Raw genomic sequence first — 21,437 nt, 5'->3', positions numbered from 1 at the left:
CAAAAAGAGACAGGAAGTATAGGGTGGTGTTAAAAAGAGCCTGGAGTTGGAATCAAGACTAGGTAACCCTAGTTTACAGCAACCCCGGTATTCTGCAGCAGGGCCGGTGGGCCCCTAAAAAATGGTGCCTCTGCACTTATGTACTTTACAAATTAAATACTAAACAGCTGATGAAGGTATGGATACCTGTCACAGAAAAAAAACAGTGTCATAGAAAAAAATCTAAATCTCAACATGCAGTAAAATAGTATTAGGCTGAAACAAGCTACTCTCTGGTGGAAACCAAGCCATGTATTTAGATCTATTAACCGTCGGATGATAAACAGCACAGGAGCAGCATTCTGCTATCAAACTTCCTCAAATTTCAATAAGGAAATAGTACTGACTTTGACTCCTTAATACACTCCATGATATTACGAGAAGTAATATCTTAGAATCTCTGACACTGGTGACAAGTCTTAGTACTTTTGTAGACCAGCCTTCACTGACTTCTTTGGTACGAGTCAGTGAATGATTTCTGATTGATTTGAGGCAAAGTTTTATCTATGTGTAAGATTTGGATAGCAGGACCCTAGCTATAAATCAAGGGAGCTAGATTCCCAAATAACAGCTAACCTGCCACCAAGACAAATTTTAAAGGCACAACTTACTTTTAAAAGATCAACAGTCAAGATTATTTTAATTATTAGAGTTTCAAAAACGTCCTGAATGGGTGCAAGCAGCACAAACAAACTCAAATTGATGCTCCTGCTGAATAAACATGGAAACATAAGGCTTTATGCATTGTGTCATAATGGTTCTGTGCATGACCAGGAGAAAACCTTTGGAGTGGTAAATTTCAAGAATTAGACTACACGCCAGGAAGTAGCCGGCTCCATTACATGTTATTGCTTTGGTAAAGGAGTGCTTCCATTGCAATGCATGGATAGTGACGTACCCATTGATGGTTCATTGTGGTGCATTGATCCTCGTTATGGAAATGCTGTTTTGCCACCTTTCCAGTCAGTCATTGCTAATAACAAATGCTTTAACTGATGTTGCATTATAGTCCTTTCATGTCAATACCCTTGAGTATGTGGCGAGAAGTGGAACACAGCTGGTGAGCTCGCTGTTGCTTTGACCATGAACCCTATTGGCACAAAAACTATGGCTACTCCTCAGGCCTCTCTGGGATGCCTGAGCCTTCAGGGAGCCTGTGAGTAAGAGCACATCATTTAACTGCTATGTGTGCCTATGTTACCCACACTTACATGGATCAGGCTCCTGTGAACAGAAGGATGTAACTCTCTATTGGGGGGACTGCCTGCCCAACTCAATGAGCCAGTGCATCGGACTGAGGTGACCCCACTAACGAGACTCGTGATGGTTATCAAACTCATTACAAAGGTGGGCTCAGTTTGGACGCTCATCAGCAGATTCAGTAGCACACAATCCCCCATCGAGAGCCATCGTGCCTGTACCTACAGCACAAACTGGTAACATGTGGCCCCCTTATTGCCTCATGTCTCTGCTGAAGCTCAAGTTCTCCAGTCCGGGCCTAGGTCATGACCTCTGCCACCTCGGCAAAGCACACAATGGTGTGCACTGGGTTCTGGTCGCCTTCCATGGATCCCAACTGGAGAGTGCATAGTCTATTACTATAACTCTATGTCAGGCCAGTGTTACCTGTTCTCTGGGAGAGGAAAGGTTGGATTAATGCGTAACTGCTCTCTTGCACCCCATGTGATCTGAGGCAAGTGTCGGGGATCGCTCCCAGACCTGGAAACACTACACCAGAGATAGCCTGCAGGACTGCGAAGATATAAAAGGTGATGGGATGAATGCTTTCAATAAATTTAACGGCTTGCAGTCACTTGTGGGAGCATTCTTTTCCTCACCATGTCACCTCAATTTGAACCCAGCCATATGCAAATTAGTCTTGACTCTGCTCTAGTAGGAACCATCCAATGCAAACTGCCAAGCCAAGTCTTCCCTGAAGCAGAACACAAGCAACCCAAGATCGGGTTCACCCAGATTGGGGTTCGTCAATCGGGTGTTGTTGCCAGGTTCCAGTGGCACAGTAAACACGGGACCCACATCTCGGTATACCCTTGCCACTTACGGTGGTACATCAAACAGACAAATGGTATTGGAAGGAATGTTTGCAATATGTTTAACCACTGTCAACTGCTTGGGATAGCATTCAAACTCATTTTTCTTTTGACCGCCATGCAACCTCAGAACGGACCCAGCCATATGCAAATCAGTCTTGTCCCTGCTTCAATAGGACCAGTCCAATTTGAACTACCAGGCTCGGCCCTCCGGGAACTGGAACACAAACAGCCAAAACTGATCTCACCTGGATTGAGGCTCGTCATTTGGGTGTAGCCTGGTCCCAGGGATTAAAGGGACCCATGTCTGAACATGCCCTTGCCCCTTAGGGTAGTACATCAAACACACAAACAGTGATGGGAGGAATGCTTGAAATAAGTCTTTACACTGGCAGTCTCTCAGGGTAGAATTTTAACCGACCACTCTTTTACTCATCATGCCGCCTCAGTTTTGGCCCAGCCATATAAAAATCGGTCCAAGCTGCCAGGCCTGGTCCTCGAGCAACCCAAGATCCGTTTCACCCTGAATAGGGCTCGTCTGTGTATGTAGCCTGAATTCAGTGGCACAGTGAGCACAGGACTCATGTCTGGGCATATCCTTGCCACTTAGGACAGCACAGCAAAGAAACAAAAGGTGATTGGAGGATGCTTGCAAAAAGTCTAGCCACATGCAATCGCTTGACTAAGCATCCCAAACCATTGTTCTTTTGCACACCATGCTACCTCAGTTTGGACTTTGCAATATGGAAATCCGTCTTGATCTTGGTCCAGCCCAAACTGCCATATCCTCCCTGTCAGTTCCTCCCTGACCTGGTCATCGTATGCCAGAGTTGAAAAGTAGTGCTGGTCACAAAGCTACAGACGAGGCCTGCAGAACAATACACACCACCTCAAAGGAGGGATCCTGAAATGATCACAACACCGTAGTAGTAGCCTTTATAGAAGAGTACAATGCACAGTCATAACAGCCGCTGCTAGTTATATATCTCCTTTGGGACCCAACATTCCTTTTGCCCTGCATGCGGCCTTACTACTTAGGATGGTTGAACTTGCTTTCTGGTAATGAGAACTCAGAGATGCTCAAGGACGAAAGTAGAATGCACTGATGGTGCCCATGCTGAACATGTTCAGTGCAGGCGAGGGAAGCTTGCCCTGCTGCTGGTGGGGCTGTACCTGTTCTGACCCGATGAGGGATCTTGCATACATCCTTCCTATGCTGTAATTGTGTAGCTTGTGTGCGTGAAGCTTGCCCTGGTACCAACAGTGTGTTCTGTGTTAGGGTAGCTTGCATTCTGATTCTCTCTGTGCTTTGTCTTTTCTGAGCGGTGTTGAGGAGAATCTTGTACTATGATGCCTTTCTTGTAATCATTTACTATATGTGAGTGAAACTTAATCCACAGGCTGTGATGTGTTCAGGATGCTTGCATTGCTTGTGTTCTTGCATGCGTTGAAGCTTGCATTGCTGATTCCAATGTGTCCCCGTTCTGTATGTATGTGCGTGTGTGTGTGTGTGTTCAGTGCTTAGTGCTTACAGCTCTATGAGCCTTCTTCTCCTGCATGGGTGGAATTGAGGCTTGGCGGCTAGGTTGGGCCTACTGGCAGCGTAGTGAAGCTGCATTCAGTACCCTCCTGCACCAGTGGCTTATAAAGGAAATGTACTTTTGCAGAACATGATATACAAGCCTGGCATGTTCAATGCATAGGAAGTCAGGAACCATTTCCTGCGTGCAGGCCTGTGCCTCTGAGGTATTCATCATGGTTGTACTTGTCCTCAGATGGGACTGAGGGATGAATATCATAGCAGATGACAGTTTAAGTGTCAAGAGAGGTCTGAAATTACAAACCTTTCCTTTACCCTGGCCCGTTGTCTTATTGGTCGACAATTATCGGAAATGCTATAACTTAATTCTTCACTCCCTTCTATCAACAGGATGGAGCAAAGTGGAGTATTAATCTGGGGGTTCTGGTCAAGCACTTAAGTGGACTCACTCTTTTTGTCTGAGAGGGAGCCCTTTATCACTACTAAATTCAGACCTGTGAAGTGTGGTGTCCCACATGTATCATCCCCTTCTCCTTTGCTGTTTAACCTGTTCTTGCCTCTCTCTCCGCAGGGGGTCTGCTTTTATATGTATGGTATGCAGACTATCTTCACTATCTCCTGCGCCCAAAAATCCCAGACTGTCTCTGTCAATCATGTTAAGTTGACCCATATGTGCTACATCTATGCTTGGCTTTTTGAACAGTAATTCCCTGTGGAGTGCTCTGCGCGGTTTTAGGAGTGTTATGTGTATCTTATGTGTACGAATTCTCATGACAAAACAATAAATCCCACTTTCTTGGCTCTCCAGGGCTCCCAGCATGTTATACCTGCTGGGTTTACCCTCCACTAGCAGCAGACTTCATGCAACTCTTGAACCTCTCTCACCTTACTCCCTGGCGGGGATGCGGTCCATTTCTTTTGCCCTGCCCCTTAGTTGTAGCTCTTCTGGCCAAAACAAGGCACGTCTCGCCTACCTAATGCACTTACATGAACAGTATTAATGTTCTGGACACCACTGCTAGCTGACATATAAAGCACGCAGCAATCCATTAATATTCATTTTCTTTTTTTTCGTGATTGCTTCTGCTCAAACATATTACAAAACAGGCATCATCAAACATAATAGGTTTGCTTTTTGTATAGTGCATGCTTTCAATGGCACACTATTTGTGGCTTATAGTGAAATGTACAAACAGCAGGAACACATGCCCGCAGACCGACACACACCTACGTACACCCATTTTCACAAATTTCAATGTGTGTTATTCACTTCATGGTCAAAGGCATGTGATCATCTTTGGGGCACATGAAGGGACAGTGGTGATGTTTAATGTACAGCATAGGGCAGTGAGAGGTAGATGGGTCCAGCAGATGTCCGAGAAGTTTTAAGTTATGCCATGTTAGGAACCAGCAGGACCCGTTAAGGTACATTGTGGAAAACAAAGAAGGACATTTTCATTTAGAGGGCAGGAAGCTATTTGTGCACAGATAATATGGCAAACCCTCTCAGGAAAATTTGCTAGCAAACATACATTTATAACCAAATTTACCTTTTTTAACATCTGCCGGGAATTCACAAATGGATTCCTGGCAGGCATAAATGCATTTATGAGTGTTTATTTCTCCGCCAAGACTGTGAAGAAAACTAGGCGGTAAATTCTGTTCCGCTTGTGGAATTTGGGTAATCTCGCGTTCCGCGGAGAACGCAAAATTGCCAAAAATTCTGTGGCTTCGTGGAAATTATTGCTTGTTAGCGCTTTCAAAATGCGTGTTTGTGAGATATTTCTCCCCGAGCACGCAAACAGAGTTTGCGAACAGGAAAAAAGCATCGCAACTGAGCGGAACAAGCAATTCCGCATGTTCGCTGAACTTTTGCGTGCTCACAGAGATTTTTTATCGTTTTGCGGAGCTTTGCGTAGTGCAACTACGCAAATTCCGCCCACCCCTAAGAAAACGCATTTGTTAATCCCACTCGAGGGGTCGGAAGGGGCGTTCCAAAGCACTGAAGGCCTGGAGAGTTCAGAAATGCCCACAAACGTATGTTTATGGACGGTCCCAAATTGACACGCCACCCCCTTTCACCCTGAAATGGTCGGGCATTTAACTCCCTTCCAAGATTGGAAGGAGATGGATCACTCACACATTTGGAGGGGGGTATAGGAAGGGCTTTCTCAACAGGAATAAATGGCTCCCGTGCATGGGGAGAGGAGTATGTGCTTGTAAAGGGGGCTCCATACAGCGGGGATAGAAGACCATGGGAATTGTCTCATGATATCGCCAGAAGTACTCCTGAATACCTGGGCCTGAGGAGGCTTTCTAGGCATACACCTGGAAATGTTTGTGAGTTCTAAAAAGTAGTAAATCTGCAACTATGCGTAGCTTGAATCTACAGGTCTAGTTATACCACTTTTTTTTAGAATTGCACGACCTGTGTGTTTTAAACAGCCAGACACACACACTCTGTAATGCTCGAATGGCGTACTGCAGCCAGAAAGACAATAAACACTTTGGCATGTCACATGCTTAGTGTAAGGGGCGGGACTGTGAGCAAATTGCTCTGTGTGAATTATGTGCACATGGTGGGCGGGTGTACACGCACTGTAAACACTGGTCTTTTGATGTGCTTAGCACAGCTAGACACATAGGCCGACTCTCAAACGATGCTTTGTGAATGCTGATTGTGGACTCTGACACATGGAGACTGTATTATGTGTATAATGTGGTTCAGTGCTGTTAGTCACTGGAGGGATCGCCATCTATTTGATATGTTGTGCCGCAGCCAGGTACACAGAAAGTGTGTACACCAAACTACTCGTATTATGGGGAGAGGAGTTGGCCTAACGGCTAGGGCAATCGACCTTAAATTTGGGGAACTGGGTTAGAGTCTCGGCAATGACGCTATCATCCTGTGATTCTGGGCAAATCACTTAATCTTACCATGCCTAACCAAAATGAATGTGTCTCCTCATGTAACGTAACTGGTGCTATGTAAAGCTCTCTGATTCTCCATTCAGGTCAAGTTCCCACTATATAAAACTCTGCAAAAAAACTTAATTTGCACAGGGTAGTAAGATGCACATGCCTGACTGTTAGTATCATCAGCTTAACACCGACAAACTGTAAAGAAAGGTCAATTTGAATTAAATGTTTAGTGTAGGCAGACAGACACACAGACGGTCCTGCTCTACATTCAGATTGTTGAACGATCGTTCATTGGCTGTTCTCACGGAACTTTAAGCGAAGGGGTGGGGCTCTATCCAGAATCTTTTTAAACATATTTTCCCTAAGAAAAGGCAAGGTTAAGATGGAATCTGGCTCACAGAAGACCCCAACTTTACTGAATCAGTCAAGAAATAGGGTACTTAGTGGTTTCCTAATTTCAACCTTTCTTGAGGAAGGGGCTGGCACAAAGAATATTTATCAACGTTGGTTTCGTAAAGCTACATAGCTGCTCTCTGTAATACAGCTACTGCAGAACTTTTTCGTCTTCGGGAATTATTTTTGCGACCATCGTCCAGGGGCCCTAACCCATGCCCAGTATGTAAGTGCGAGCCTGGGCAGACGTTTGGGGCACAGGGTTAGCCAGTCCTATTGTCTTAGAGAATAAGTTCAAATTAATTACGCGTGATTCAAAATGGGTTTCCTTTGCTCTGATTGGCTGCAATAAGGGGAAAGGTTTCAAAGTAGGGCAGTCTAGGCTCCATTGTAGCTCAAAAGCAAAACCAACCTACCAGCCAGAAAGTAACCTACAATCATTGTCCTCATTTGAGAAGAATGTTAATCTTAAACTTGAATCCGGATTCAACTGTAGACTTCAGGTATGGGTTTGGTATTACAATGGGATCTGTACAAGACATCTATCATGCCACCTGGACCGCCAGCATTTTGTTATACGCATTCCAGTGTATGGCAATAACAGCTTACATAAAGACAAGTCATACAAGCCTACTTAAAAAAAAGCTTACATAAAGACATATTGCTTTTCTTGGCAGCTGCCGACTAACAGCACATATCTAAATTACATTTCAAAGGTTGCCCGCATGATATGTGTGTGAAATAAAAGATGTGCTCCAATTGAGTGGTCTTATTGTATAACTACATGCTCACCGTCAGTCTAGTTTGATCATTGGCAAAAAAAATTCCAGTGACCCAATGAGAACGCAGTCAATTTGTCTCTTTCCATGGGTATTTATAGTGCATATGATATATAACCCACTCGCCCTGTAAGGTGAATGGAAACAGTCGTTTGTTCTGTGCTGTCTATTTGGCTATGTGGTCGGGTGGATTTCTTGTCCAAGCAGGGACCATGCTCCAGCGTTTTGCCTTGACCCTTGACCAAGAAGGTTGAAACCTCTATTCTGGGTCTGTTATACTCTGAGATTTGGTTCTGATGTGTGTCTTTGATTTCAGACTTAAGCTGGGGTGATATTATTGAACTTTTCTCTCATCCTATTCTATGTAAATTGCAGTGGGCGATGTAGATGACTATGAAGGAGATTCTCCTTGCAGCTAACAGCCAGTGCATCACATGCAGGCTTAGCCTGATGTCATCTTGTGTTTGCACACATAGGAGGAGTCTCGCTACTGAGTTTTGAATCCCTTGTAATCTGTGAGGCAGGTATTCGGATGCATCGATGTGGGGAACATTTGCCTATTCAAGGCAGGATTGCATGAGAGGGATGATCCTCTTATCAAAGCCTGGAAAGCAAATTTCTCCTTAGGGTTTTACGCTGATTACAGGAAGTCTTAGTAAATGTGTTGGTATGGGGTCTGAGCCTGAGTTCTGTGTTCAAAGTCCCTCTAAACTTTTAACTGTGGGTACTTGTGTTTGTGGTGTGGGAAGTTCCATCAGCCACTAAATTGTACTAATTGAATGAGTCAATATATTTGAAAGTGAGGATTTCTGTCATTCCAATGTTCAGCTCAGGTGGTTTCTGGTCATCCAAAAATGGGTGGCAATGAGGCAGGGCCTGAATACAGTTGCAAGTCAGGATAGGGTTCCATTTTTAGCAAGATTTGGATGTCATCTTCACAGCTGTAACAGTTTGGGCTAAAGGTTCTCTTAAAATATAGCAGGAGCAGAAGGCAGACGTTGAGTTGTGATGTCAGTGCTGGTTGCCAGATGCAGCAGAGCGTATGATAAGCTTCTCCATTGGGGCAATCTCACAATGACTAGTTTTTCAGATCCCTTTCTCTTTAACTCTTTTTTGAGCATTCATAATTCCAATCTCTTTTGTCGGAGTATGTTTAATGCGTTACCTGAGTTCAGAATATTTGTGTGATACTATTGAAAACCATAATACTAGCTTACATTATGCCCCTTAAAATATATTTGCCACAAATTACAACTGAGAAGTTGTCGTGATCACGTTTTTCATATTTATTCTCTATATTTGCAACCGGAAGAGTTTATGCAATAGAAGGCATGAGATCGAGTGTTGAAAGGGGATGGGTTAGGGAACGTTATGATGATGTGACTGTGTATAATACGGAAAAAATTACTCCAAGAAGGTTAAATGGATATTGCAAGTCACCCCAGAACTTACATGACCTTATAAAGGAACTTCGCTACCGACCTCGTGGCTCGTTCCGCTTTATTTCAGTGAAGCGCTTCTATTGCTCACTTACCCTCATTGCACACATTGCTCTTTTACAATTGCGTTATGCATGGCACAGAGGATACAACAAGGCACTGAACAAATAATATATTACTCATTTAAAAATGGGACAGCAAACAACATTTTTTTAAAAATAATTTCTAAAAAGTTGAAATCAGAATAGCTGTCAGTTGAATAGCGAAAAAAACGCATAGGAACGTCCTAGACTGGAGGCGAGGGGGTTGGGGGGGGGAGGGGGGGGGGGGTGGAGGGGGTGGAGGGAGGGGTAGCGAGAGCACACAAGTGTTTAGAGGCGTTAATAGAAAAACAGCAGAAATGAGAAAAAGCTCAACAAGGAAGAAGGCTGGAGCAGCAATTAAGAAGCACAGAGAGTGTTGACTCAAAATATATGGATATATGTTGGAGATAAAGCATGAATGTCTTTGAAGTAAGTGGGAAGAAAGACAAAGTTGGGTCTGGTGGCTCGGTGGATTACTTTATCCAGTGATGGAATCTCTATTTGATCACATGGTCACAGGTTCGAATCCAGGTAGAACAGTGAGTTTAATAAGAACAAACGACCTTTCTCTGTTGCCAAATCCCCACCCCTCAATACTGTACATCTCCTACATGATGTGAAGAGAAGAGTTAAAAGTAGACCTGAGGATGATACATTGTAGGTTGGATGATCATGAAGAACAGAAGAGCAAAAGTGCACCTAGGAAGATGTATGTAATGGGCTGGCAGGTTATTGAGATGTGGATGTGGAAAATTATTGCACGTTGGTAAAAGCACATGATAATAATCAGAGTAAAACAAGTTAAAAGAGGTTTTGAAGTGCACACCTTAATAAAGGAAGGACGGAAGAAGATGGATAAATTGTCAGAGGAAGAAGGAATGCAACGGGCATAGAAGCCGTTCAGACCCTGGAGAGAAAGATGGAAATAATAGAAATGTCAGTTTTGTTTAAAATCTATGTAGAGAGAATGTGGGTTCATCAAAGTCTGAGCGGGAGAGAGATAGTAGGAATCGTGCAATTAATCATATGAGTAACAGAAGAAAAGGGAATTGGGTTAATCAGCAAACACAAACTGGAGATAATGCTAGAAAGTAAGATAGTAGTTTGAAATAAATGAGGTCACATGATAGAATTCAGGGGTACATCATCCAAGTGGGCCAATGTAAGAATGCTCATAAGCTTGTCCTTGCTAGTAAACTTGCCAACATGTAAATTAGACTACACTGGCAGAATAACCATGTGAGCGAATTCCATTTGTAATTGCACAGTCCCACGATTCCTGTATCTGGAAATCAGAGAAGGAAGTTTCCCTTTGTAAAAACGTTGATGTGCAAACCTTAATTGAACTTAAGTGCACAAACAGCTTTCTGATTCGAGCCCTAAATTGGGCTCTTAGTCATGCTGCTGGCAAGAATGAAAAGTGGCACGTTCTATCTTCATTAGAAGAGAGAAGTAAGTGACTTTTCAAAGGAAACTCAAAGATTTGCTTATTCCCCAAGATTAATGGAATTCACAACCACTCCATTTGATACAGCTCCTGGATGGCCAGGATAGTACATAAACAAATTCAGATACAAGTCCATGTTGCCACTGTATACCCCCATCATATATAACCCAAGCTTCACTAAAATCAGACAGGAGACATATATTAATCTGCAGAGGAGCTAACTATGATGCCTTGTGCAGGGTCGCAATGCACGCCCCAGTAGCCCCTGCGTTGGAGCAGTGCCTCCATCCTTTAGTGGGGGCCATTTCAGCCCAAGGACTAGGAATCTCTCAGAGTGACCTCTCACTGCCTTCACTGGGGGCGGGGGGTGGGGGGGGGGACATCATTTTGTGTTAGGTGATATTACTAGGGCGACCGGGGCATGATTTCTCTGCAGCCTTGCACACTGTGAACATGAGCTGTGCCATAGTACCATCATGGCGACACTCCCCCACCCCCAAGCACCTCGCATGCATGCAAATAAATACACACCCCACAAATATGTTGTTGGGAAAAACTGCTGCAGGTTTATTACATACAACGTTATGTAATATGGTGGGTTATCTTACGGGCGATCCAAGGGCAGGCAGCATTCTCGCCACCTGCCCGCCTGATGAGCCAAGCAGCACTGGGGCAAACCCCATCTGTGCTGCCCCTTCTGGTGATCTTCCTCCAGATCACCTGACACTTATTACTCACACCCCTTTCAGGGCGGAGCGTAGCAAGGCAAGCCCCCGGTTGTTCAGGCCCACAACCGCCAGAAGGACCAACGGGGCGCCGACACGGTTTCCAGGAACCTCCCATGAGGTTCCTGGGCTCTGGCACCCCTATGTGCCGTGCAGAGGTATTCTTCTGTACCCATTTGCTTCCAGATCGCCCTGTAACTCCGCCTGCAACAAAAAAGAACAAGATTACAACATTCTCACCATGCTTCCTACCACCGACCACGCCGGGTAAGCGGTAGGGTGGGAGACGGTGTGTCCAGCGAGGCGGCGTCCGCGCGTGTCCGGTGCGACGACAAAGAGGTCGGCAGCGGGGCGAGGGGGACATATATACCCCTCGCCCCCCTCCCGTACCGAACATGACGCGGCACTGCCCGTGCCCAGGAGGGGAATCCCCTAGAGTCCCTGCCCCGTTGGGAGGAAAGGGGGGTGTGGGCTGCCCGATGGCACTACAGGGCCGCCCTCTTGAGTGGCCTCCTGCGGTGTCCTCGGGCAGCCGCATAGTACCATCATGGCGACACTCTCTACCCCCAAGCACCTAGCATGCTTGCAAATAAATACACACCCCACAAATTAGTTGTTGGGAAAAACTGCTGCAGGTTTATTACATACAATGTTATGTAATATGGTGGGTTATCTTACGGGCGATCCAAGGGCAGGCAGCATTCTCGCCACCTGCCCGCCTGATGAGCCAAGCAGCACTGGGGCGAACCCCATCTGTGCTGCCCCTTCTGGTGATCCTCCTCCAGATCACGTGACACTTATTACTCATGCCCCTTAAACAAATTCAGATACAAGTCCATGTTGCCACTGTATACCCCCATCATATATAACCCAAGCTTCACTAAAATTAGACAGGAGACATATACTCATCTGCAGAGGAGCTAACTATGATGCCTTGTGCAGGGTCGCAATGCACGCCCCAGTAGCTCCTGCGTTGGAGCAGTGCCTCCATCCTTTAGTGGGAGCTATGATTTCTCTGCAGCCTTGCACACTGTGAACATGAGCTGTGCCAAAGTGCCTGTGGGTGGCAGCATTTGTTTACATGGGGACTGGGAGGGAGGAGCTTCAGCATTGAAGGTTTAAAGCACACAGCAGCTTTGGACATCCGTTGACCATTAATAAGGAGGAATGTGATCCCATGAAGAGATACGACTTACACCAGCCCTAAAGCTACTAATGCTGCAGCCAGCTGGACATTATCCCACTGAGGTTAATTGCCTGCCCCTGTGGCTGCCTGCACAACCTTTCTACTTCTGTCTAAATTCTTGCTAGTTGGGTGCCAGCAGTCAAGGTCATGTGTCAAGGTCTCATCTACAAACCCCAGATCAGCCAACTCACACAATTTTACCTTGTGTCGCAGGAGATCAGCTCTCTATCCCCGTCACCCAATGAAGAGCTGATGTTACACAGTGAACACCAAGCGAGCTGGAAACCCCTACCCAGAGTGGGTTTCCAGCTCATGTGAGAAGGCTTTGCACTTTCAAAATCCATGACTTTCTTCTAAACTTAACTGGAGCACAAACCAAAGGTGGCTTCAGAATAGGGTGACCAGAATTGAAAAGCTAAAAACCGGGACATTTCACGAACATAGAAGTAGGACTATAGTTTTACTTCAAGCGAACGCACAGAATGACAGCGCTCCTCAGAAGAGAAATACAGAACAGGCAGTTAGACTATCCATAAAATGCAATTTTTAAACCCAGAAGCTCTCCTGTTAATTTCTTTAAATAAGTGCTAACTATCTCTGCTTTGTAACACATAAAAAGGCACCTCCCACCGTTTTCAGCCGACCCTCTCTAAAAACCAGGACAGAAGCTAAATTTCCCGAAATCTGCCAAGACAGCTGGTGAAAAACCAGGACTGTCTGGGCAAATCCGGGACGCCTGGTCACACTACTTCAGAAGCCCTTTGAGCTTTTGGTCGGGGTGGGAGTGGCCATTCAGCCTCCAGGCCCCACCCCCTCCAATGCCGCTCTGTGGCATCTTAGCCTAGGCTGTGTCTGCCTGAAAGCCTAGCCCCATCTAAAACCACTGCCCCCTTTGATACCCTGCCACCTCACCGGCTTAACGTTCTTAAGTTGACAGGTCTGAAACCCCTGTCAGTAACTCCTCTTCTACAGGAGAGGCATTCAACAAGTAAGGAGGCACACAGGATAAATACAAAATGGGTAGGGTGCTGGTGGAGTGATAACTTTCTCTCAGGATCTCTTTTTCTCTCACTTGGACTGGAGGGTGTACTAAAATAAGCCTATCTTGCCCTGATGGGTTAACGGGAGAGTTATATTAGACTTCACGTTACTTTTATGTGGTTAATGTAGAGTGTTCTAGAAGGACAGATATTACCCTGATGCAGGCAGAGGGAAGTGTTAGAATAGGCCTAGCTTATCCCAGTGCAGGCTGTATTAAAATGGGCTCGAACATCCATTGAGTTAGCATGGTATTAAAATAACCCTGGACGCACTCCAAAGCAGGCAGAAAACTATATTGTAATAGGTCTTGCCTTAGTCTGCACGTCATAAGGCTGTTCGGAAGTAGGCATTAACAGCATACGACACATTTTTTGGGGGCTACAAGCATTTCTTTATTCACTTATATATAACTGGAGTGTTTGTAAAGTTCTGGCATTTCACGTTATGGCCACTTTCGGACACTAGGCAACACATTGCATTGTCAAAATATAACTAATAGTGTTATTACGTTTTGTCTCACGTACTGTGTGTTAGAGGATGTAATTTATCCACTTTTTTGTGTTCCTTATGAATTTCTGAAGTTGTGTGTACGAGGGGAAAACTTAGGCGGATTAATTAAGAGTTCAGAGCAAATTTTTGTCACATCCGCAGATTGTCTGTCTTCAGTTTCTCTGTGTTATATGTTTGTATAACATAACTACTGTACCCCACTGTTATAGCTAACCAGTCATGCGTGGTGCTAGCGAATGGGCTTTCTTTTCTTAATAGCAAATGCTGACTTTTATTGGATGTCAACAGTTGGGCTGGACTTGTGAATGTTAACTTTCTATTGGATTCAAGGTACAGCCATGTAGTGTGGTCTCGCTTTTATTATTTCCAAGTGACACCATTTTAAGTTGGTCAAAGGCAACCTGACCTCTTCTGCTTCAGGCGTGTTTTGAGTTGAGCATGGTTCTGTTTTCAGTCGGGGCTCAAAATGTTCCACAGTCTTGGACGTAGCTCTCCAAGAAATCTGTTCCCCTGTTTCAACTGCATTGTGATTGGTTGACTGAGGCAGAGTTTTCTGATCTGTGGAGTCTGTTTAGTCTATAGTGTAGCGCCAGTTTCTGAACACAATCTAGGCCTCCACTTATTCCTGTAGAGACTTCTAGATGGTGCACAGAATTTTGAATTTTATTCTGGCCTTATCTAGGAGCCAGTGAAGTGCTTTAAGAGAAGCTTCAATTAAGTCTCGCTTGAAATCTGTTTATGCTTTTAAAAACAGCTTTGGCATACCATCATTAATGTTTGTGTTAGTGCCACTCAACGAGATATTTGAAGTATGAAGAGATATTAGAGAATGGGCACTTCGATAAAGCGAGGTAATAGCAGTCGCCTTATGATACCACCTACTAGTGCTGCTAAATTACTACAAAATACCTGAAAATGGCATCTTTTTCAGAATATGGGGAGCGCTCCAGCAGGCAAAATTCTATTTTGCATTGTAGCCCACTTCATTATAGGTGACACAAAGGTAAGGATTATGTAAGAAGCACGTAGAAAGAATTCATAGCTTCTCCAATATCAGAGTGCAAATTGCATATTTAGTTTCAGATCTTGATGTACACTTACTGTTAATTATATAATATGCACCAATGATATAGTGCACACAGTAAACCAAAACTTCTGTTGAACTTTAAAGGTATTTCTGTTTTCCGAGGACCCATACTTTATGAACCTCTTAAGGTCAAACATGTAGGTTACACTCATTTATTAATATTACGTGCACTAATCCTGTGAGTTTATTGCTTTGGCCCGCATTACAATTGCCCTGGAAATGGGTCGTTACTTCCCCACCCCTAGAGTTACCATTACCAGGAGTACCAGTAACTGCTGGGATGCAGAAAGTCCACCCTATTACCAGTTGCACTCTGAGGGTCCACTAAGCAATGAAGAATTATAGGAGCCCAATAACTCCAGAACTCATTCCATTTTAGCCGTACTTTCACTTCGAGTTTTTAGCTGCTGAAAGCAATGAAACGAAAACTCTGGGTGAAAGTAAACAATCTCATAATTCCGATGTTGCCAGCCCTATTGGAATTAAGTGGCAACTCATAATGAGGGTCTAAGACTTCAGCTGTGGAGTAATTTGTTTGATAGTAGGCAATTTCCGTTCTGCTTTGAACTGTGCTGGATTAGATGCAAAGATTATGTTTGCTTTTAGTTTCCTTCCGAATGCACCGCCAGTGCCTGTAGACTGTGTGTGTGTCTGGGTCAGCGGATATCTGCCCTGGGAAACATGCCCTCCCAGCCAGCCATCGCTAGGTAGAACGGCTTGTGCTCCAGCTAGAAAACACTCTAAGCCTAGGGCAGCAACAGGGAAACCTATAGGTGGACGGATTTTGGGAGGCAAAGGACAGGTAATGGCAAAGCTCAGACCGGGAAATCTTCAAATGCACTCTGTTTTACAAAGAAGCTTCAGGTACAGACCAGACTGCACTATCCTCATTAACACAATTCAAGGAGCACCAAGGGATAGTACCTGCCATCCATGGTTTGCCCTTTGTTACAGCTGGCACTTGCTTTATTACCCCTGCCTCATGGGTCATGAGCCAATGGCTGGAATAAAAAGTGTGTTGGACTCTATAAACGTAAAGCTATAACACAGCTCGATGTCATCAGGAACACCAACCATATTTATGTAAAGTAGTTCCTTCTGAAAATTGTGTCCGATTGGTTCATTTGAGGTGAATCTGGACTAGGATTCCCAGAATGCATTGGGTTGTTTAATAAAGGCCCATGGACTAGAAAATACTTGCACCTTCATCATAAAATAAGAAGCTATTTCAGGGCATGGGGGAGTGGGACAAGGTTGATCAACCCTGTAAAGCCATCAGGTCAAGGCGTGCGATATGTCACTTTTGCCAACTGTGATATTTCAGTGCATAGACGCGTCAACTCTTCCAGGAAAGGAAAGGGAAGTTGACGAAAAACAGCCATTTTGACATCAACTCATTTGGAAATCCTTGCTACTTTTATATAGACCTATTATAAAGTTCGGGTCTGCAGATAAACAAAATTTCAAAAGACCTGTGAAGCTCAAAAGGCAGTCCAAGAACTGGGAATAGCCAAGAAAAAACGTAGTGCATGACTTCTATAGGCACCTTGCAGCAGCTGGTTGTCTTTGGCAGTGCGCAAGCAGCTCTTGGGACACAAGGCTCAACTTCAGAGTCAGACAGAGCTAGACTGTCTCTTTTAACCACCCCTTCTCTGACTCCTTCTCTGCTCTTCCATCCCGCTCTCATTTCTCTCCGTCCTTTATCTCCCCCTTAACTTCCACTCTCTTACCCTCACTTTTCTCTTTTACTCCTACCTCAGAATCCCGGGCACCCACACTTCCCCTCTGGGACTACTAGAATAATTCCCAAGGAGCCCTTGATAATGACAGAGGCATCATCGCCCCTTCTAAAACCAGCCTCCAATGGCTCGTGCCCCCACCTCCACCAAAGCCCCTCGGTACCCAAAACCCCCATGAGATTAATGCAGATCTAGTCCTAATTCCGGAAGAGGTGTGGCGCCGCGGCCAGGGCGACTGACGCTGGAATCTGGGGATCAGGGTTCGATCCCCGGCTCCGGCGGCAGGTTAGCCCAGCACCATGTGACTCTGGGCAATAGCTTGCTTAACTCCTTCGGCGCTGATGACGGAACCGCTCCGTCATCAGCTGCGGGTGCGCTGTGCTGATGACGGAGCGGTTCCGTCATGGCCCGCCCCGCTCGATAGAACGCTCATGCGCGGCGCGAATTCCGCGCCTGCGGTGAGGGTTCTATTGAGCGGGGCGGGCCATGACGGAACCGCTCCGTCACCAGCATAGCTCAACCGACGCTGGTAACGGAGCGGTTCCGTCACCAGCATGCGGCCGCCGCGCGGCCGCCCCGCACCCTTAGCACTGCGGCGGAATAGCCGCCGCAGTGAAGGTGTTAATCTTCCCGACGGCCCCCTGCGCCTAGAGACCCTAACGGGTGATTGTGCGCTATACAAATGTGGATTATTATTGTTAAAATCGCAGTTATAACCTTACCCTAGCCAGTCTGTGTTGCAATAAAAATATTTCTTTAAAATAAAAACGTGTGTTCGCATGTGTGAGAAAACACAATGAAACTTTAATTTCTATTTTTTTTTTGCAGACTTTTCATCTAATGTTGGAACTCTCGAAGAAACGGCAGTGACCGCAGGACACAGGCTGAACGTTTTGTGACTTCAAACCGCCAACTTGTCTGACCGGAAGCTCTCCCCCCTGTCGAGCCAAGAACATCTGAGTGGATTCATGAGGCGCGCGGGAGCCGCCGCCGCGCGCGAGAGCATCACCTCACGGGATCGGAAGGCCCGGCTGCGGGTGTGCCCTGGCTGCTGGGCTTTCAGGCTCGCTGGTATCCGACCGGCTGGTGGGAGTGCGGGCGAAGTCAGCAGGAAGGAATGTGCACCCGGGTTCTTCTTCCGCACTGGGATCTGCTCATAACATAAACCACAGGTCGAAGCCTTGAGAGGAGCGCGCGCACCTGCACGGAGGTGTTCACAGACCTTGAAGTCCTGGCCTGTCTGTCTTCGGTATCAGTCGGACTGCATTGGTTGCATTCCGTCCTTACACCATGTTGGCAAGCATAACCCATTACTCAGTGCCGCCTCCCACCTAGCGCGAGGCATTGTAGAAGCCAGGTGGCGTCGACTTTGCATACCCTAAATCATATCCAGGCGAGTGGCCAAGAAAATGCACGGATTGTAATATTACTGTTTACTGCGGTACCATTAAAAAACAACCATCGGATGACTTATCAGTAAGGCTCTGGCATCTGATTTGTAAAGGGAGATCTAGGGATTTGTTTGCAAGGCATTACCAACATTGATTTCATGGATTTTCTTTCCACGCATAATACCTGCGTGAGCAAGGCTTGATGGAGTAAGTAGCGGACTCATTAGGGTGGATTCAGGAATTTTTAGCAGTAGCTTTGAATTCTTTAAACTGAGACTTGTAAACTTTTGAAATATGGGTGCCTACTTTTATTCGAACTTCCAACATTCCTTTCCTGTCCATAATCAATTTCAGACTGGCTGTGGGGTGACACTGCTGTAGCCTCATGCAGGCGACCCTTGGAGAAAACAGAGTCGCGGACAGTAACAGTAATGTAAAAACAATCCTTATGTCGTGTCTGAAGGGGCAGCAGGTCATCATCAAAATGGAGGCCATGAAGATCATCCAGGCGGAGAAGTTCTCCGAGTGCCAGAGCTCCCAGACGCGGTACGCACCGCCTCCACGAAGGGAGCCGCCACTGGTCGCCAAGCGTGCCTGGCCATCTGAATCGGAGATTATTGTCAACCAAGCTTGCGGGGACATCCCCGTTCTAGAAAACAGCCAGAGCTCCCTTGGCCTCACCAGAACACCACCTCCACCACGCCGGGAGAAAATCTACCCAGGCCATCGAAAAACCAGCTCAGAGATCTGCTTCCATCGCAAGACCCCGTCAGATGAAGTCATAGTCAACCAGTACGTTCTACATCCTTCGACTCCTTGTGAGCCTCTGGAGTGCCCAACATGTGGGCACATGTACAACTTCACCAACAAGCGACCAAGGATTCTGTCTTGCCTCCACTCAGTCTGCGAGGAGTGCCTGCAGATCCTGTATGAGTCTTGCCCCAAATACAAGTTCATCTCATGCCCAACCTGTAAGAGGGAGACGGTCTTGTTCACAGATTATGGCTTGGCTGCCTTGGCTGTGAACACAAGTATACTCAACAGACTGCCGACGGACTCCCTGTCAGCCAACCCTGTCCAGTGGAGCAGTGACACCGACCGGAGTTGCTACCAGACCTTCCGCCAGTATTGTGGAGCAGCATGCACCTGCCATGTCCGAAATCCACTCTCTTCCTGCAACATTATGTAACCCACCCCATAATAGAAGCCCCACTGGACTGGGCTGATTCGTCATATCCCCCTCTTCAGCAGTACAGAGTGGAACTGGAAGCCAATAAGTATCTTAGGGCTGGCTTGGCAAGTCAGTCTTGCTCTTCACTTCAAGACCTTTCATCAGACCACCGTTCCAAGTCCATCCTGTCAAGCAAATGCCGTTCAGCTTCAGTGTGTGTTTGGCTGTTACCTGTTTCCTAGCTGCTTTGCTCAGCGTGCTAGTCCTGTTTGTCTTCTGGTGCCATGCTGCTACGTGCTATTTGTCTTCTCGATGATGTTTGTGAAGTCCACAAACTTCTGCATTTGTTTTTTTTGTTCCTCCTCCTCACTGAGCGATGTATGAATGAAGCAGCTTGCTTGGAACGGCCTGAACAATGAATGTGACATGGCAGGGGCTTATCCTTATACTGGAAGATCCCACCACGCCACCACCGGCCATCACTAAGCCCAGCCTGGACAGGTGTGGGACTGATATTGGGTGCAGGTTGGAGCTTGGTGGTTTTGCTTTGGTCTAACGGGGCTGCACGTATGTGAAAGTGAATCGGCAAGACCTCCACATTCGCCGCTAAGTCCATCATCCAAATTTTATTGCCAAAGCTTTCTTTCAGTAACTAACTGGAATGTGTAAGAAAGGAAAAGTAGACTTATTTAAATTATTATCATCTGCCACATGGATATTAAAAGGACAATATATCCCCTTTTTTGGAAGTCCGCCCAGGCCCGTAATGGGAAGCCAGACTTATTTCCTCATTCTCGAGGAGCTGTTTTGCATCCAATGTGCCTGAGCTTCTGAATTTATTTTTGTAATTAATTTAATATCTCAGTGGATCTTATTTCACTGTGCACATGTCTGTTTATTTGCCAGCGGTTGGCTTTTATGTCACTGAAGTGGCTTTGTAAGGTCTTTTTATTAAAGACTTTTGTGTTAGTTTGCTGCTTTTAAAGTATCATGTTCATATCAAGGCAGGCCATGGCGAGTTTTGCAATTCTTTCTACTCCGGGCCTTGAACGACTCTGAGAAAGGGGATTTACAAAATTGAGTGGAATTCTGATCCTTTCTGTGGGCCATCGTATGTGGCCATCAGATATTTTCAACATCTTCACATTCGTACAAAGAGCAGTTAGGAATCAGCCCATGGCTTTTTAAGTTACAAATTGATTTTTCCTTTCCCCATCTGTCCATCTCCGGAGTTCCTGACTATCCTAAATTCTAGCCAGGAACCTATTTCCCATGAGCCCATTTCTTGGCCTCCACACCTTCCTACATTTTAGCTAGCACCCTGTTTAGGATAACCAAAAACTGGGTTATTTTCTATTTATTTTTTAATTTAAAAGATGATTCTACAATGTTGCGAGATCATTGTGGTTGTGCCCAGTGTGTGGAGAGCTGCTGATTTTTTACATTACAATGTACAAAACGTGGGCATGCTGTGCTCTCTGTCGTCTGGTGAAGATGTTGAACAACAACTGCCTAAATTAATCCAGGGTAGAGGTGTCCAATGTTGGTCTTCAATGGCATGAAGCCATACCAGCTTATAAGGATAACTATTGACTATGTAAATGCTTTCCATTTAGATTAATTATGTGTACATTTATCTTGTGGATAGCCTGAAAAATTGACATGGGTTCTGTGGATCAATGTTGGATGCCCTCAAGTTGGTGCTCAGTTTCCTTTCCTTCAAATGGGCACATGCCCAGTACACTGGAAGACATCTTTACATTGAAGGACAAAGCATCACAGACAGTGTGTTGATCGGAGATACAATTCCACTTTCGTGCAAGGGTGGTCAAGCCCACTTGTTATAATAACAACAATGACTGGCCACATATCATAATCAATGACTCTCAACCAG

General features: G+C 45.5%; 1 protein-coding gene across 1 annotated transcript in view; it reads left to right on the top strand.

Annotated features, from left to right (window-relative positions):
- The window catches only part of RNF208 (ring finger protein 208), a 34,208-nt gene extending 14,499 nt beyond the window's left edge, over positions 1 to 19,709 (top strand). Inside the window, exon 2 of the mRNA XM_078642144.1 lies at positions 17,810 to 19,709. Coding sequence (XP_078498270.1) covers positions 18,758 to 19,561 — 804 coding nt within the window. The 5' untranslated portion in view covers positions 17,810 to 18,757 and the 3' untranslated portion in view covers positions 19,562 to 19,709. The remainder of the gene's footprint in view (positions 1 to 17,809) is intronic.
- The last annotated feature ends 1,728 nt before the right edge of the window (positions 19,710 to 21,437 follow it).

The sequence above is a fragment of the Lissotriton helveticus genome, chromosome 5_1, assembly GCF_964261635.1.
Source record: "Lissotriton helveticus chromosome 5_1, aLisHel1.1, whole genome shotgun sequence".
Taxonomy (NCBI): Eukaryota; Metazoa; Chordata; class Amphibia; order Caudata; family Salamandridae; genus Lissotriton; species Lissotriton helveticus.
Note: the sequence above shows the minus strand (reverse complement) of the source record. Positions and strands in the feature narration are given on the sequence as shown.